This window comes from Panthera tigris, chromosome E1 (assembly GCF_018350195.1).
Source record: "Panthera tigris isolate Pti1 chromosome E1, P.tigris_Pti1_mat1.1, whole genome shotgun sequence".
NCBI classification, from domain to species: Eukaryota; Metazoa; Chordata; class Mammalia; order Carnivora; family Felidae; genus Panthera; species Panthera tigris.
In genome coordinates this window covers 4,092,674-4,111,185 of record NC_056673.1, presented here as the reverse complement: position 1 = coordinate 4,111,185, position 18,512 = coordinate 4,092,674, and the positions used below count along the sequence as shown (strand labels likewise).

At 49.9% G+C, this 18,512-nt stretch overlaps 1 protein-coding gene across 2 annotated transcripts in view; it reads right to left on the bottom strand.

The window, feature by feature from the left end:
- Positions 1-18,512, bottom strand: part of USP43 (ubiquitin specific peptidase 43) — a 63,185-nt gene that overhangs the window by 36,479 nt on the left and 8,194 nt on the right. For both annotated transcript variants that reach the window (XM_042967274.1, XM_042967275.1), the window contains exons 2-5: positions 15,437-15,568; positions 9,355-9,458; positions 2,146-2,238; positions 972-1,107 (exon numbers count right to left, since the gene is read on the bottom strand). In XM_042967274.1, coding sequence (XP_042823208.1) covers positions 972-1,107; positions 2,146-2,238; positions 9,355-9,458; positions 15,437-15,568 — 465 coding nt within the window. The remainder of the gene's footprint in view (positions 1-971; positions 1,108-2,145; positions 2,239-9,354; positions 9,459-15,436; positions 15,569-18,512) is intronic.

Genomic DNA, 18,512 nt, shown 5'->3' with positions numbered 1-18,512 from the left:
TGAGCCGAAGTCGGATGCTCAACCGACTGAGCCACCCAGGTGCCCCAACACTTTTTTTTTTTTTTAATTTGAAAAAAAAAAAAAAATGCTGCGAGGTCGTCGGGGGAGGGGGGGGGGGAATGTAAAATTTGCATTTTACAGTTAAAGACCCAGAGGACCGGTTGCTTACTTTGTCCAAGGTCAGAAAAGTAGAGATTGACTGAATCCTAGGAAGGACCCTATTCCAAACCCTTCCCATTATGCCACATGGCTGTTGACCACCGTCACCTCCACCCTGCCCTCTCACGGGGGTCCCTGTTGCGAGTTCTGCCCTCAAAGTCACAGTAAATCCGACCTCCTTACCAAGACCCCTTTAAAAAAAAAAAGGCAGTGCACAGCCCTCCCAGTCTCCCCTAAACCTCCTCTCTCACACATCCTCAGTAGCTGCTTGTTTGTCACTTATCGCCCCTTCAGTGTCCTGGTTCCTATTCTCAGGAGCGGAAGTACACAGCTCGGGCCGTGAAGTCAAACCACCTGCGTGCAAATCCTGGGTCAGCTGCTTACCAGCTGTGTGACCTCGGGCGGGTCACTTAACCTCTCAGGGCCCCCTCTCGGCTCACCGGTAGGAGGAGGAGAACTGTGGTACTGACTTCGCAAGGTGGTGAAAATGAAAGCGGCTACGAATGAAGTTCATAAAATGGCGCCCAGCACTTGGGAAACACCACGGAGGGGTTGCTGGCGTCCCAATGGCTAGGGTCGCAATTATGATGATTTTGCTCATCCTTTTCTGGCAATTCTGAGTAAACGCAGGGAGAGGTCAAGGCTCCGTCATCCCAGACAGACACCAGGGACTGTCACCAATCAAACAGAAACTCACGAGTCACCAGGGGGTCACCTGGGAACCAGAAATTAGCCTAAACAGCCCTGGTCAGCGGGCCCAGTTAGCATTCCAGTCATTCGGTGACCGGGCCCCCCGTGCAATTCCGTCACACCTCATCCGCAGGGACGCCGCCTTCCTCTGCGACCATCTTCCTCAGGGATGCCACTGTGCTGAGGATTGGCACGGCCAGGCCAACCCGCAGGAACCGCTGGCTCTTCGAGGGGAAGACCAACGTGACGCTCAAGAATCTGGAAAACACGAAGGTGTCCACATCCTTACAGGATGGACGTGAACTGCCAACACCACTGACATTGGGTCAAAGTCCAACACTTAGGCTAATCTCTGCTTCAGGGTCAAGCCAACTGTACTTTAGGTATACCGTCACCAGGTGGCGGCGGAGAGCCAAATCCCCCAGGGTCTCCGCTCCCCGCATAGTTTTCTAAAGCTAGTTAAAAATAAAAGGCATCTGATTGACAATCACAGTACAGATCTGCGATCTCAAGGTTCCGTTTGTTAAATACATCGCCTTCAGGAAAAGCAAACTTTGAAACAAGTGGCCAGGAGAGGCTGTGTGGAGCTCTGTATCTTCGGCTGCACCTTAGAGATGGAGGTCAGCAGCGGAGGACATGAGAGATGGTATTTTCGGAGAAAACGAGGGAGAGAGGCGTCTCAGTGCCAATGCAGTGCTCACCAAACGGCCACGAGGCCGACATTGGCCAGGTGTCTTAGCGGTCACATGCCAAGACCCGGCCTTCTAGAACTCCTACACTACGTGCCTCTTACTTGTAAAAGCCCAGCCCACCATGCCTCTTACTGAACCCCACCCTCCTCTCTTCTGTTTTTCTCCTCTCCTTCGACACCCCCTTCCCTTTTTCTCTGCTCCTGAAAAAAAAACGTCTTCCTATACACCTTCACAAAGAGCAAAAAGGATTTGGAAGCAAAGCAGGGAGAAGCAGGTGGCGACAAATTTTTTTTTTTTTTTTTTTTTTAGGTTGGCCCCTGGTCTGCCGGGAGGTAGTGACAGGCCCATGCCAGCTTCCCAGCAGGCCAGAGACGAAAGCCTGGCTACGGTGCCGACAAACAGAAGCGCTGTGGATAGTTCCTTCTGCGGCCAAAGAAGGGACGCGGTAGCCTCTCACGGTGTCAACATTCAACAACTGACCATCACCAGCTTTGCAAGGCTGGTTTCTAGAGAGACGCTGGCTGAGAAGCCAGACAGAGAGAACTGTAGGTGCAAGGCAGAAGGTACCCAGGAGGGCCTGAGGACGGGATTCAAGTTCACGTACCTCGTCTGGCGCAAGGGGATGGGTAGTGACACACACAGGAAAGGATCGAAGGTGTTGCTCTGTTTCAGGCAGTGGGGACAGGTCAAGGAAGATCTGTGAGGGCCAAAAACAGAGTTTCAAGGTCAATCACGTGCAGTCGAGAAGATCCTCAAGAAGTGAAATAAAGAATTATTGTACGATCCAGCAATTACCCTCGTAGGTACGTTCCCCAAAAGAGTTGAAAAGAGGTACTCAGGGGCACCTGGGTGGCTCAGTCGGTTAAGCGTCCGACTTCAGCTCAGGCCGTGATCCCACGGTTCGTGAGTTTGAGTCCCACATCGGACTCTGTGCTGATAGTTCAGAGCCCGGAGCCTGCTTCGGATTCTGTGTCTCCCTCTCTCTCTCTGCCCCTCCCCTGCTCATGCTCTGTCTCTCTGCGTCCCTCAAAAAATAAAATGTTGAAAGAAAGAAAGAAAGAAAGAAAGAAAGACAGGTGCTCATACAAACACTTGTGCACAAATGTTCACAGCAGCATTATTCACAATAGCCAAGAGGTAGAAACAACCCAAATGCCCATCAGTGGCTAAATGGATAAATCCAGAATAGGTAAAGCCACAGAGACAGAAAGCAGATTGGAGGATGCCAGGGGCGGGGAGGAAGGCTTAACGGGGTATCCAGTTTTCTTTCTGGTGATGAAAATGGTGAGGAGCTAGACAGAGGTGGTGGTTACACAGGACTGTGAACGTCCATGCGGTGAAACTGTACCCTTTCATTTTTAATTTTTTTAATGTTTATTTATTTTTAAGAGAGAAAGAGCGCAAGCAGGGGAGGGGCAGAGAGAGGGAGACACAGAATCTGAAGCAGGCTCCAGGCTGAGCTGTCGGCACAGAGCCCGACACGGGGCTCGAACCCACGGACCATGAGATCATGACCCGAGCCGAAGTCGGATGCTTAACTGACTGAGCCACCCAGATGTTCCCAAACTGCACACTTTTAAATTGTTGATTTTATGTTATGGAACTTTCACCTCAATTTTTCAAAGAAGGAAAAAAAGTTTAATTGCACATGTCAGCGCACTGACAACGGGAAGGGAAGCGAACACCCCTCGAGAGAGAAACGGCATGATGGCTCGCAACCTGGAAGGCATCTCAGGACCATCTCCTCCCCTGGTTCTCAGCCTCACTGTGTCCCAGAATCACAGAGGAGGCTTTCCTAAAAACGCAAATGTCTCGGCCCTTTTCCCATAGATTTTGTCTCAAGGGAGGCAGGGAGAGAGGCTCAGGCATCAGGATGTCAACAGCTCTCCCGGGGACACTAGTGTTCAGCCAGAACGCGGAACCACTGAGGGAGTCCACCCTCCTGATTGTACCAGTGAGGAAACAGAGTTCAGAAAAAAGTGCCTAATAGCTAAATAGCTAATATTGTAACAGCGTTTACTATGAATTGGGCATTGTTCCAACCACTGTGAGTATAATAACTCACTCACTACCCATAGCCGCCAGTATTATTCCCATTTTGCAGATGAGAAGACTAAGCACAGAGAAGTTAAGCAACAGTCCCAAGGACACACAGCTCTTAAGCGGCAGAGCAAAGCTTAGGTTCCAGGGTCCAAGTTCATCACCATTCCTGCTGTCTTTAATATAAACGAATGAGGGACATCAATTGTTTCAGAGAAGTTATGGGGCGCCTGAGTGGCTCAGTGTCCGACTTCGGCTCAGGTCATGATCTCGCGGTTTGTGAGTTCGAGCCCCATGTCGAGCTCCGTGCTGACAGCTCAGAGCCTGGAGCCTGCTTCGTGGATTCTGTATCTCTCTCTCTACCCCTCCCCCACTCACGCTCTGTCTCTGTCCCTCAAAAATGAAGACAATAAAAAAAAATTGTTTCAGAGAAGTTATACACACAGTATACTTATATTCTTTAAACTTTTTCAAACTAAACACTCCCTCACTTAAGCATGTGGTCCCTGAAAATCAAGTGCAACTCTTATATTCCCCACGGGTACTCCAGTTTTATTTCCTTAATCTTGTGATGTATTCTTCCAAGATGTAAGGGATTTCTGGATGCTGCGTGCCTTGTCCTGAAATCTACACTGCCTTCTCCCTTGGGAACAAGGAACACCACCCAGCTGACGGCCGTGCTCTTACACCGGTCAGCAAGGAATCCGGGGCTGGGATCACGGACTGGTTTCCAGAGTCTCTGCGCAGAGCACCAGCCCAGCTTGAGTGGTTTCCCTGGGAGCAGACCAAGTGGGAAAAACCAGGGACAAGCAAGAAAGCCTGAGGATTTCAGGGTGCGGGCGCAGGTGACCCTGAGTGAGCTGGCCAGAGCAGGTCAGCTCTCCTGGGTGCAAGTTAACAGCCATCCATGACTTCTGAAAACAGACCTGAGACTTTAACGTCCAATAACTCTGGGAAATTTCCCTTTGGGAAAACCATGCTAACGTCCTGGTAAAAAACGGTGTATACCAGACATCGAGCTCCAGAGAGAAGGGGGACCTGGCGTCTGTGGGGTCCCCTCTACCACCCTGTTTCTCCGGATCCTTCTCTCACCTTTACCCATCATGTACCTAGATTTAACGTAAGCCCAGAGGATGTATTTTTGTCACTGGGAAATTTCCAAATCCCTGTTTTTGCACTTAAGCAAACAAATGAAAAAGAATATTTTTCTTTGAGTTATCCACTGTGTTAAGTCTACAAAAGCTAAGCGAAGCAAAACGTATGGTCTTCAGAATAGACTGCGGAAGGGATGTGAAATACACCTGTTTTTCAAAGATGAGTAATGACAACAGAGTGAATGGGACCCACAGATCAGGGAGAGAGAAGACTCTGGACGTTTCCAGGCTTCAGCCACCCCGACACGTGACCTCAGGAGACCTTCTAACCTCACCATGTCTTCACCATCCCTGCCGGCCATTTGCAGCCTGTCCTATTGTCCCCCAAGCTCTCACGGGGTAGGGAGTGGGGCAGGGGGCAGAAAACCACCCTGCTGCCCTTCACGGCTCCCTCAGGGCTAGAACCCAGGGTTTCATCACTTACATATAAGTCCCAGTGCTCATCCTCACAGATGGCCTCCTTAATGCCCATCCCCCATCTAGCCCCCCCCCCCAACCCTGTTTGTTCTCTATCTTTAAGAGTCTCTTGTGGTTTGTTTCCCTCTCCCCGCTACCCGCCCCCCCCCGCCCCCGGCCCCTTCCCATATATTCATCTATTTTGTGTCTTAAATTCCATCAAATGCTTCCGACGCAAAAGCCAACAGAACTGCCCTTGGCTTTCCGCCAAGTATAAATGCCCAGAAGTGAGCCCGGGCCCTTGATGATGCCCTACTCCGACCTCTCCCTGCGGCCGCAGACACACCCTACCCCTCACGCCCGCCCTGCGCCACCTGCTCCCAGGACAGAGGACCTGATGTCTCCACCAGCAATGGTGACTCTGAGGACACACAGGTAAGATGTCACCTCTCGGAGATCGGCTGTGAGAAAGTCTTCAGAAACACGCTCGGCCATAGGGGAAATGCTGCCTGTTACGGGGACCAGGTAAGACTTCTCTGCGAATAAGAGCCAGGAGCCCAGAAGAAACGAATACGCGCAGGTGCGCATGCGCATACCCACAAGCGCGCATGCGCACACCGCCCCCCTGCAGGTGCACTCCCACGGCCTCCCCGCCTGTGGCCCAAACTCCAACACAGCGGCGCTCCGCGGTCGTGAAGCTCACGGAGGTTTTTTTAGGTTGTGGTACGAACCATATGGAATAACTGATTATTTTCCCTATAGCCCATAACCTCCAGCACCCTGAGGCCAAAGCCAAAGCCGAAAACCCAACACCCTAAAAGGGAGGCGGCACCCTCACTGCACGGGGGTCTCTGAATTCACCCACAGTGAATCCTCTCTTAAAGAAGGCCGATACCGCGGCGACTTTCCATCCCCAGCAAGCCCTCCCTGAAGAGTGCCCAGGGCCTCAGGAAACACCACCAGCTTGGAGCTGGTATCCGTTGGCCACTCTAGAAAATCGCTTCCCAGAGCTCAAAAGCCCTCGCCCAGACGGACATCCCTAACTATTTTTTTCTTTACTACAGACTATCAGGCACAAAGCAGGTATTTTCAGCTGTCACTGGTCCCCCCCCCCCCCTTTTTTTTTCTTTTTAGCTTGAACACCTCACTTGTTACTCTTCATCCTACAGTAATCTACCCAGAGAGCACTTGCGGTCTTGAATATATCTGATCGGCTTAAAGTCAGTTGCTCAGGAACCATGCCCTGACTCAGCCCACGCCGATCACAGACCGTGTGATCACGTGATTTATAATAAGAAACTACATATTTGGTTTTGGTCCTAGTTCCTGGCACAGGGCTCCTAAAACTCTTGGAATTACCTAAAAGATGGGAGCCAGAAGGACAAAAGGGCCACCTTTCAACCACACCTGAGTTCTATTAATGAGGGGACTCGGGGATAGCCTCAGACACCTGAGGATGAGGGCCGGTGGCCAGGGGAAACAGTTGGGGGCGGGGGGAGGGAGTTGGAAGTTTCAGTCCCGCCCCTCCACTTCCAAGGGAGGAAAGGAGGACCAGAGGTTGAATGAATCCCTAGGGATCAATGGTGTAATCAATCACACCAAGGTAAGGAGACCTACAGAAAAAAACGCTCCCAGGAGAGGTCTGGAGAGCTTCCAGACTGGTGAACACGTGGGGGTCCTGGGGCAACGGGGCACCCGGAGAGGGCAGGGAAACCCTGCACCGGCTGCCACACACCTTGCCAGAAGCATCTTTTCCATCTGGCTGTTCAGATTTGTATCCTTTTACAATGAGTTGCTGATCTAGTGAGTTAACTGTTTGCCTGAGTTCTGTGAGCAGCTCTAGCAAGTGACCGAACGTGAGGAGGGGGCCCTGGGGACCTCTGGTCTGTAGCCGGCCAGTCAGAAGCACAGGTGACAGCTCTGGACTTGGGGCGGGGGGTGTGGCGGGGGGGGGGGGGGACTCTTGCCTGGTGTGGGGGAAACGCCCACGCGCCTGGTGCCAGAGGGTCTGTAGGCGGGGTAGGAGGAGAGAGGGGTGTAAAGAAAACAAGACTTTTTTCCTTTCATACCTGTAACACGCATCTCAAAGCACCTGCCAGTGATAACGCCCCATAAAATCCCAGGAGGCACCCTAGATTCCTCCCTTTCTCTCAGGCCCTCCCCTTGCACTCTTAGAGTCATGAACGAGACCTGTTGAGTCTACATCCAGAACACATTCCAGCCCATGCACTCCTCCATCTTCCCTGCTACACCCCTCCCCGGGGGGTCTCATGCACCATCACTCTCCCACCATAGTCCCTCAGCCACACCCCGCTTCAAATGTTGCAGTGGCTTCCTGTGCCCTTCAGACGGAAGCCCACACTTGGACAGGACACCTTAGACACGTCCCCCGTCCACCTCTCCAGCCTCACCTCCCACCCCTCCTCACCTGGCTGCTCCCTTGGCCTTTCCGTCCCTCGATGTGCCAACATCATTCCAACCCCAGGCCCTTTGCCTCTGCATTTTCCTCTGCCTGCATGACCTTGTCCTCAGAGATGCGAATAGCTGATTCACTGTCTCTAGGTTCTCAGCTCAAATGTCCCCTCTATTGAGAAGCCTTCCCAGACCTTTCTGATCACCTTATCTAAAGCTGGCCGCCTCCCACCCCCCACATCCCAAGCTGTGTCTTATCATTTCAATTATCACTACCTCAAAGAGCTGCTGTGACGTGTGTGAGCGTTACCCAACACCTCCCCCAGCAGAACGTGAGCTCCTTGAGAACAGGGGCTGTGCCTGGTTCACAGCCGGACTCTGGCACCGAGAAGGAAGGGGCTCGTAGCAGGTTAAACAGTAAATATCTCGGGCATCTCTAGAATCGAATAGCTAGAGAGCATGTGGGGTCTTTGGTTGGAATTTCTCTCTCGTGGCCAAGGAGTGATGCTCCTGGCTGTAACCGGTGGACCATGCACCACAGCCAACTCTCAGATACCTGAAAGAAGGGAAGAAAGAGAGCATGCGTGCACAAGAGAGGAAGAGGGAAGAGAGAATGCTATGAGCCAAGAAATAAGTAAATTGGTTGTGCAAAGACACCAACGGGGGGTACCTGGTGTCCCTTCCCCGCAGTCTAACCGACCCTGGCCTTAGGCTCCCCTTTCCCTCCTAGCTGTTCTTTTCTCCTCCTCTCTTCTTCTTTTCCTGTCCCATTTTTGTTTCAAGCAGCCTCTGCTCTGGGCACCTGAAGATAAATAAGGCAGACACCCTGCACGTAGCTTTCATGGCTAGCCATGAAATCTAGGTTCCCTCCAGTATGCACACCGCATCTCTCGGGAAATAGACGGGCCTTACTTCATGCACAACAATAAAACGTAGACTCGTTTCGGGGCGTTTTTAAGTACCCAGTATGCTAAGCAACCAAGGACTGTGTCACCAAGAGGAGGTTGTCTATAACCGATGGTTTCCCCTGCATCCTGATTATCTGTTCTTGCTGAATATGCTCCCGCCCATTCGATCCTATTCAGCCTTCGGAGCCCCCATCAAAAGGCACACCTCCTCCAAGAAAGCCCAGGGAGGTTTCTTCCCCACTTTAGACCGCTCACTGCAATCAATGTCTCATGAAAACATTATAGTACTTGGAAATACGCTGTCTTATAGGAATCTCTCAGCTGTCACAGATAGAAGAGCCCAAGGAGAAGTTTTCTGAAGCCAAAGCCTGCATAATTATATATATATATATTTTACATATATATATATTTTACATGTATATATATTTTACATTATTTATATTATATATATTTATATTATTATATTATTATATATAATTATATATATAATTAAATATATATATATTTTTTACATATATATATATTTTACATATATATATATATATTTTACATCCTCCACGCTGATGGGAAATCTCGAACTTGAAATTACTTGGTAAACTAAACAACCTCTCAGTGATCGCCTGCGGGCGAAACCCTGGCCTCCGCATTCACACTCTGTTAGAACCCCCTTCAAGAGGAGACGGGAGACCCAGGAGCCAGCAAGAAGGGAAGGAGGAAATCCTAACGGCCAGAGACAACAAGGAGTGAGTGGCTGCCTGGGATTTCCAATGGGAGAGAGAAGGGCTGTCTTGTGTTCCTGTTGTTTCGCAATCTCGGGGCAGCGTGGCGATGGGAGGCCAGTTACCAGCAGCTAAGTCTGGGCGATCCATGCTAAGCACACCCCACCCTTACCTAGATTCTTACCTATACTGGGCTTGAAAGTGGCTTTGCACAAAGCTTTGGCCTAGGGGAAGCTGAGCCGATGGGGACAGGAGGTGCTCGGGGGTTCTGCTGGCTTCAGGCTGAGGCTGCAAAGAAATGAGGGAAGGAAGCAAGATTAGGCACAGACCCGTGAGCCCTGGCCTCCTCCTGGGCCCGCTTCACCCCTCCCTGGGCCAGGACTCTGCAGGACCTGACCCCTCTGGGGAGTCCCCCACAATTTACTGCTCCGCCAGTCTCTAGACCTCCCAGACCCCCTCACGCACAGAAGGTGCTGAATGAGCAGAGCCGGGGCGTGAGCCCTGGGAGCTCCCACACGCTCAGCCAGACTCAGCTCCGATCTCTGGAGCGACTGCCCCGTTCTTCTCTCCATCCTGCTGGGCCCCGTGTGTCTACGCCTCCTGCACCTTTTGCTGGGCACTCTGCCACCACTCAGTGCGTCCACACCACATCTCCCATCTTCCGGCTGCTAAACCGCCCCATCCGCCTCTCCGCGGGAGCCAGTCTTCATGCGAGCCCCAGACAAACCAGGCTTCGTGCCCTGGCATCATGTGGAAGCTCCCTTCACCCCACGTCGATCCTACCATGCCCCTCCGTGCTGCCCCTTATGTGTTCACTTGTTACTGCTGATGGCTGCAGGAACAAATTCCCACACGCTGCGGGCTGAAAACAGCAGAAATGTATTCTCTCACAGTTCCGGAGGCCAGACAGCCAAGATCAGCATCCCCAGGCCCCAGAGCAGACGTCAGCAAGGCCACGATCCCCGCAGAGGCTCTAGGGGAAGCCCTGCCTCTCACGGCCTCTGGTGGCTGCAGAATCGTGGCTTGTGGCCCCATCACCCCAGGCTCTAAGCCCAGCATTTTAGAAGAGCCAAGGAAAAAGCCGAGGAAAAAGGAACGCGTGTGAAGTGTTCGGAGGGAAGTATACCAAGGTCTGAAATTTAATTTCAAATCCATCAAGGGGCGCCTGGGTGACTCAGTTGGTTGAGCGTCCGACCTCGGCTCAGGTCATGATCTCGCGGTTTGTGAGTTCGAGTCCCGCGTCGGGCTCTGTGCTGACAGCTCGGAGCCTGGAGCCTGCTTCCCATTCTATGTCTCCCCTTTTCAATGCCCTACCCAGTTCAGTGAACAGCACACAAGCAGGATTAAGAATCAGCCTCCAGGGGGTGCCTGGGTGGCTCAGTCGGTTGAGCCTCTGACTTCAGCTCGTGACATGATCTCGAGGTTCATGAGTTCAAGCCCCAGATCGGGCTCACTGCTGTCAGCACAGAGCCTGCTTCGGATCCTCTGCCCTCCTCTCTCTGCCCCTCTCCCACTTGTGCTCTCTCTCTTTCTCTCAAAAAAAAAAGATTTAGCCTCCAGGCTCTGGCTGCCTGGATTCCAATCTCTGCTCTGGTACTTTGCTGGGAGAGCTGCAAAAAAAAAAAAAACCTCTAACATGGCTCACCGGGGACAGCGGTGGGCAGGATCGCCCAGGGTGGGGTCCGGAAGGAGAAAATCCTGAGCGAGGCTGGGCTGAGAGGCAGCAGAGTGGTTCCAGAAGTGTGGACCTGGAGGTCAGAGCAGGCTGGCTCTACTCTGCTAACCAAGCGACCCTGAGCATCTCTCTGAGCCTCATTCCACATCTAAAAGAGTCACACATCCACCTCACCTCACTATGCCACCATTCAAATAGAAAAACTGATGTGTGTGTCCTGCAGGGCGCATAGTAGGTGCTTAATAAACGGTACTGTCTTGGGCCTTTTCCTCGCCCCATCCCGTTCCTAATTCTGCAAGAGTGCACGTGCTATAAAATGAATTCCCAAAAAGACGGTCTGTGTGAAAGTGTCTACAGGACGGTAAAAATAAGCCCTTTTCGCCGGATTTGAGAATCATTCCGGTGACAGAGAAGAAAGCGGTCCCTGTGTTTTCTATTCCAGTTTCAAATAAACCTAGCTTCTATGGCCTTCACAGGTCTTGAAACAGAAATAACCTCAAAAAGAAAAAAAAAATTGCTCTGGCCCTCTTCTTGCAAGAGGGAAAATGAAGTTTCGTGTCAGCTCGCTCCTGACCTTCAAGCGTCCCCAGCCGGGCCTCCACAGGCAGCCCAATTTTCCGAGAGAGCAAATGTCAGGATTTTAACCCCACCGACCCCCCACCCCCGGGGCACATTTGGCAATATCTAGAGACATCTTTGGTTGTGAGTCACGACCTGTGGGGAGAAGAATGCTTACAAATGCATATCGCACAGGGCAGCCCCCACAGCAAAGAGTTATCTGGCCCCAGTGCAGAAGTTGACAAACCCTGAGTCACATTTCCTAGATGTGGACGCTGACTCTCCTACCTACTTGCTGTGTGGCTTGGGGCAAGTTACTTAACCTCTCTGTGATCTTCTCCGCCCTTAAGCCCAGTGCCTTTTCCAACCATCAAAGGACAGAAGAGGGAGACTGAAAGGCAATTTAGGAGGCTGTCTAGCTAGCCCTGGACTTTCCAGGTAGGAAGAGCCGCCAGGCACAGCCAGGGAGGGGGCAGCGGTGGCGAGGGGGACACAGGACAAGATGCCTTCCCTGTGCAGCCAGAAGGAAGCCGGTCTTGTAGTGTCCTCTCATCTATGCTGGGGAACTGAGGAGGCACGAGACACCGTGATAAGGAAAGAGATCCAGTGCACTTTGAAACAGACTCGGGTTCCATTCTATTTCCCCCAAGTAAAAGTTAGGTGACCTTGGGCAACTTCCTTAACCTAAGTCTTCATTCACTATAAAACCCGAGCCACCCTTACAAACGGTAGAGGCTGACACCTATGTAACAATTCAACCACTCAGGAGTTTGGCGAATGTCTCTTATGTGTCAGTAGTGGAATAAGCACGAAAGGCATCAAGTTAGATGCACGACAGGAACAAATTATTCACAACCCAGGCGTGTCCAATCAGAATATTTCATTCTGCGGGCCACCTGCCCAGCAATGGACATGTGAACCTCACTGGGACAATCAGATCCTTCCCTGAGTGTTTTTCTGAATCTCTAAAGACTACGTGACCCTCTTGCCATCACAAGAGCACAGCTGGTCTGAGAATGAAGCCAACAAGGCATAGAGAGCCAAAGACCCAGTGACATCATCTGAGTCCCTGGATCTAGCCTTACCTGAAGCTGGTACAAGCCTGGGATCACAAGTTTATAACATACCGTTGGCATTTATAAAGCCAATAAATGCCCTTTCCTTAAGTTGGATCCAGTTAAATTCCTGTCACTTGCAACTAAAAGGGTCTTAATAAGATGAACAGAAAATCACTGTGCATAAAAGAATAAACAGCCATAATCCCACAACCCAGAAACACAATCCCCCAAAACACCATAACTTTGGAGTGTGTGGTCCTCCTAGGTTTTGCGGTGGTGATGTTTTTGCTTTCCTTTATGTGTTTAGGGGTGACTGGGGTGGCTTTTGTTAAGATAAGAACACAGGCTTTCAAGCCGGACCCCCTTGTACTTGAACCCTGACTCTGTCCCTTCTTCAGCTGTGTTGCTTTGGGAAGGTTACTCAACCTCTCTGATTCTTGGTTTACTCGTACATGCAATGGAGATAATGATCCTAGCAGCACTCCATCAACGCCAAGTTACTCAGTATATAAGGCACCCAAGACGTGATCTGAGGGGCACTGTGCAACCACTACTTCCCTTGTTCCCTGTATTTGGCAACCTGTTGTCCTGAGCAGAAGGGACGGATTTTCCAGCTCTGACAAACTCTTAGCTTTTAATGACATTACACTGCTTAAAATAGGTCTAATCTTATTTGAGACATCTATGGTTATGCCCTCCTTTTCTTAAAGTTCCAACTCGTTGTCTTAAAAGAGAAAGGAACATGGGGTGCCTGGGTGGCTCAGTTGGTTAAGCATCTGTCTTTAGCTCAGATCACGATCTCGTGGTTCATGAGTTCGAGCCCCACGTTGGGCTCTGTGCTGACAGCCGAGAGCCTGCTTCAGATTCTATATCTCCCTGTCTCTCTGTCCCTTCCCCTGCTCGCACTCTGTCTCTCTCTCTCTCTCTCTCTCTCTCTCAGCAATAAACAAACATTAAAAAAAAATTTTTTTTTAACAGTACATAGTTAAGGTATACAACGTGATGCCTTGGTATATACATACATAGCAAAACGATGCCATAATCTAAGTAGTTCACATATCCGTCTCCTTGGTTACCTTTCTGTGTGCGGTGAGAGCCCCTGAAATCTAGTCTCTTAGCAAATTTCCAGTATTTAAGACAGGATGATTAACTATAGCCATCAGGAGTGTGTTAGACATCTAGACTTTCATTCTACAAGACTGTGACCTCTATTCCTTCACTATTACTCTACTATGATGGGCTCCAAGCAAACAACAAAGGGGTGGGAAGGGGACAGCCCGAAAGACCCACCTCCAGGGTTTTTTTTTTTTTTTAATTGATTCATGAGAAGCATGGGAACTTAAAACCAGTAAAGTTCTTCTTGTGATCACATCTGGATCAGTGTTCAGACACATCCAAAGCAACCTGTGCCTGATTAATTACCAAAGCTTGTGAAACCTTTGTAAATTACAGCAGATTCTTCATAGACATTGGGTTTTTTTTTCATTATTATTAGTTTTATTTTTTTTAATTTACATCCAAATTAGTTAGCATATATCTTCATGGACATTGTTAAAATAACTTTGTTGGGGCGCCTGAGCGGCTCTGTCGGTTATGCGTCCGACTTCAGCTCAGGTCATGATCTCACGGTTCGTGGGTTTCAACCCCGCATTGGGCTCTGTGCTGACAGTTCAAAGCCTGGAGGCTGCTTTGGATTCTGTGTTTCCCTCTCTCTGCCCCTCCCCCACTCATGCTCTCAATCTCTCTCTCTCTCTCTCCCTCTCTCAAAAATAAACATTTTTTAAAAATTAAAAATAAAAAAAGAACTTTGCTCACTTGTGGTACAATGACTTCACTTGCTTTGACTTTTTTTTTCCCCCTAATTTTTATTTATTTTTTTTGAGAGAAGGAGAGAGACAAAGCACGAGGAGAGGAGGGGCAGAGAGAGAGAGAGAGGGAGAGAGAGAATCCCAAGCAGGCTCTGTGCTGCCAGGGTAGAGCCCCGTGTGGGGCTCAATCTCACGGACCATGAGACCATGACCTGAGCCGAAATCAAGAGTCGGAGGCTTAACTGACTGAGCCACCCAGGTGCCCCCTCTTGCTTTGACTTTCTTAAGTGAGAAATAAAAGACCATTAGAGCAGAACCTATCATTAATCTTCATTTAGCAAAGCCTACAGAGAATACAGCTGATAAATCAACTGTGAGATATAGATATATAGATATAGATATAGATATAGATATAGATATAGATATAGATATAGATAGATACATAATCTCTCTCTCTACATATATATATAAACTGTGGCTGTTAGAAATAATTTAGTGCTTTCTTACTCCCAAAGGTTGGGAGTTCCATTAAAATGTGGGAATGCTAAGTATACACGTGCAGTCATCCATCCTGTCTTGAGAAGAAAGGTTGAGAAATCCTGTTCTATGGGGTACATCACCCAGGAAGCAGTGATAAACATAAAACGGTATCTTCTCAAAATAATAACGAACGGTATTCAGGGCCTCAGACGGCCATACTAATGCGCAGAATATAGACAAAAAGGAGAAGTTTCAAACTTTATAATTTTAATTTTATGTTGGAGAGAGAAAAAGAATCTTAACCAGGCTCCACACGCAGGGCAGAACCTGACGTGGGGCTCGATCCCATGACCCTGGGATCATGACCTGAGCTGAAACCAAGAGTCGGACACTGAGCCAACCAGGCACCCCGAGATTTTGCGAACTATAAAATGAAAGGAGGGGCGCCTGGGTGGCTCAGTCGGTCGAGCGTCCGACTTCGGTTCAGGTCATGATCTCGCGGTCCGTGAGTTCGAGCCTCGCATCGGGCTCTGTGCTGATGGCTCAGAGCCTGGAGCCTGCTTCGGATTCTGTGTCTCCCTCTCTCTGCCCCTCCCCTGCTCAGGCTCTGTCTCTGTCTCTCTCTCTCAAAAATAAATAAACATTAAAAAAAAAAAAAAAAAAGGAAGAAAAGAAAGAGTGGCCAACCTTCTCGGACCCGGGCCCTTGGGAGGAGACTTCCAAGTCCTCGTGCACACGGTCCAGAAGCCAGAGCAAGAACTCCAGGGCGTCGTGCTGGGCATTGCCTTGGAACTGAGAGCCGTACTTGGAAACAGCATTCTGATAAGAAAGTAGAAAACCAGAGGGTCAGTTTAGCCCCGTAGTCACCCAAGTCAGGGCCTAGAGGCACCAAGTCTCGCAGCGGTCACTATTCAGCCCTGAGCAGGGCTGACAACCTGGGAAACGGTATAGGGGGACTGGGCGCCTGGGTGGCTCAGTCGGTTAAGCATCCAACTTCAGCTCAGGTCATGATCTCAGTCTGTGAGCTCGAGCCCTACTCTGTGCTGACAGTTCGGAGCCTGGATCCTGCTTTGGATTCTGTGTCTCCCTCTCTCTGCCCCTCCCCGCTTGCACTCTGTCTCTGTCTCTCTCTCAAAAATAAATAAACATTAACAAAAAATAAAATTTAAAAGAAATGGCATGAGGTAAGAACTTTCCCACCAAAGCCTGCCCTTGGGAGGCAGTGTTCCCAAATGCTAGAAGGGTGTTCTGTATACAAGGTACCTTGTTCCCACCCCCCGACCCCCCGGAAAAACTACTAACAGACATCCCGTCCTTTGAAAAGCCACAGGGCTGTCTTGGCTGAGTATTTGGATGCTGTCGGCCATCTGTCCTTCCGGAAGCTCTTCTCCCTTGATCGCGAGGGCACACGTTCCCCTGGCCGCCTCCATCAGTCTGTTTCCACCCTGCCCCTCTGTGCCCCCACCCCCGCTGGGGAAAGCACCTTGCCCTCCTCTCTCCGTCGGTGATAAATTCGCTCCCAAGGCTTCAGCTATGTCTCGTGAATGACCGCAGGGCATGCTGAAGGACGTGGCCCTGAACACCGTGCACACGGCTGCCTTACTGCCTCTTTCTAGCAGGTGTGAAATTAAACTTCTGTGCTTAGATCACACGATGGCTGGACCAGCCCCTCGCCCCTTTCACAAATATTGATTTAGTGCCTACCATGTGCCAGATACTATTGTAAGGACCACAACAGTGAACAAGGTACATGAGAGCCACCGGCATGGACGTTCCTCTGCCCTTCTGGGAAACTGTGTCACAACCTCATCACTTTCTCCTATTTTTTTAATTCTTTTTTTTTTTTTATGTTTATTTATTTAGAGATTCAGAGTGTAAGCGGGGGAGGGGCAGAGAGAGCGGGAGAGAGAGAATCCCAAGCTGACGGTGCAGAGCCCGATGCGGGGCTTGAACTCGAAAAACGCAATCAACTTGAACTTCAGCTGAGATCAAGAGACGTTTAACCGACTGAGCCACTCAGGTGCCCCACAACTTAAATCATTTTCTATGTGAATGTGTATTCCAGTTGTTTTAAAGGTTTATTTCAAAGGGTAATATATGCACATACTTAAAGAAAAGGATGATAATGAAAAGTCTTACCTCCACCCAGCCCCCATCTCTGGGTGCCTGTCCCCAGAGGGAGGCCACCCTTAGCATTTTTTTTAAAGCATCTTTCCAAGGAAATTAAAAAAGAATTTTTTTAAGTTTGGTTTGAGAGAGAGAGAGAGAGCACACGAGAGCAGGAGAGGGGCAGAGAAAGAAGGAAAGGGAATTCCAAGCAAGATTTGACACAGCTCAGAGCCCGATGTGGGGCTTGAACCCACAAACTGTGAGATCATGACCTGAGCTGAAATCAAGAGTCAGATGCTTAACAGACTGAGCCCCCCAGGCCTCCTTCCACCCGGGGCATTTTTCTAAATGCATGTGCAAGCATGAGCATCTGAGAACAGCAAATCTCCGTGTCTGAGTGTGTGCACATATACAGGTGCACATGTATACTGTAGCTGTTTGTTCTGCCCTTAGACGCAGCCAGGCATCAGGTGCTTGTCCCACACAGGGGTGTCCTCAGCTCCCGCCCGCCAAAGGGAGCGGTCTGAGAACCATGGCCCCGGCCGATTCTCACCACTGCCAATCAAATCAAGTAGGCTGGGCTTTTTCCTTTTTCTTTCTTTAATCCTTCCACAAACTTTAGGCTATGACACAGCAAAAATGCAAGATTGAATGAGCTGAAATACGGGCGGTCAGTCTTCATTCCAGTCTTGCTAGTTTTGCATCTAGTTTGATTTCTTCCTCCGCCAGATGTAGCAAATAAAAATGCAAGGTAGGGGGCGCCTGGGTGGCTCAGTCGGTTCAGTGTCCGAATTTGGCTCAGCTCATGATCTCACGGTTCATGGGTTCGAGCCCCGCATCGGGCTCTGTGCTGACAGCTCGGAGCCTGGAGCCTGCTTCGGATTCTGTGTCTCCCTCTCTCTCTGACCCTCCCCTGTTCATGCTCTCTCTCTTTCTCTGTCTCTCAAAATAAATAAATAAACGTGAGAAAAAATGCAAGGTGCTCAGTTTAGTTCGAATTTCAGATAAACGATGATTGTTTTTAGTATACGTATACCGTATGCGATATCTGGGATGTATTTACACTACAAAGTTACTCATTGTTTATCTGAAAGTCAAATTTAACTGCGCATTGCATATTGCATGTGGTGACCCAATGCCTAGCCACCCTCAATATCCCACGATATCCTTAGATCCAACATCGTCTCTGAAGTGAGCAGTGCCTCCAACTCAGAATCTCTGAAACCGGGTCTTCCTTTATATTTTTTAAAAATATTTATTTATTTTGAGAGCAAGCGAGCATGCACATGTGTGCACGAGCAGGAGAGGGGCAGAGAGAGGGAGAGAGAGAATCCCAAGCAGGCTCCCCGCTGTCGGCACAGAGCCTGATGCAAGGCTGGAACTCACGAACCGTGAGATCGTGATCAAGAGTTGGAGGCTTAACTGAATGAACCACCCAGGTGCCCCTAAAACCAGCCCTTCTTCCCTCTTAACATCGGTATCCCCTCTCGGATTCTCTCTTGTACCCCCATGGGTCAGGGTCAATCAAGGATTCTGGAATCTGGTTCCCAATGTGTCTCTGCCCTGCCCCTTCAGTAGAGAGCCATTCCTGCCACTGAGTCCTAACCGCTGCTGATCCAGAGGACGGTGGCCATGCCCAGCCCAGAGCCTCCCT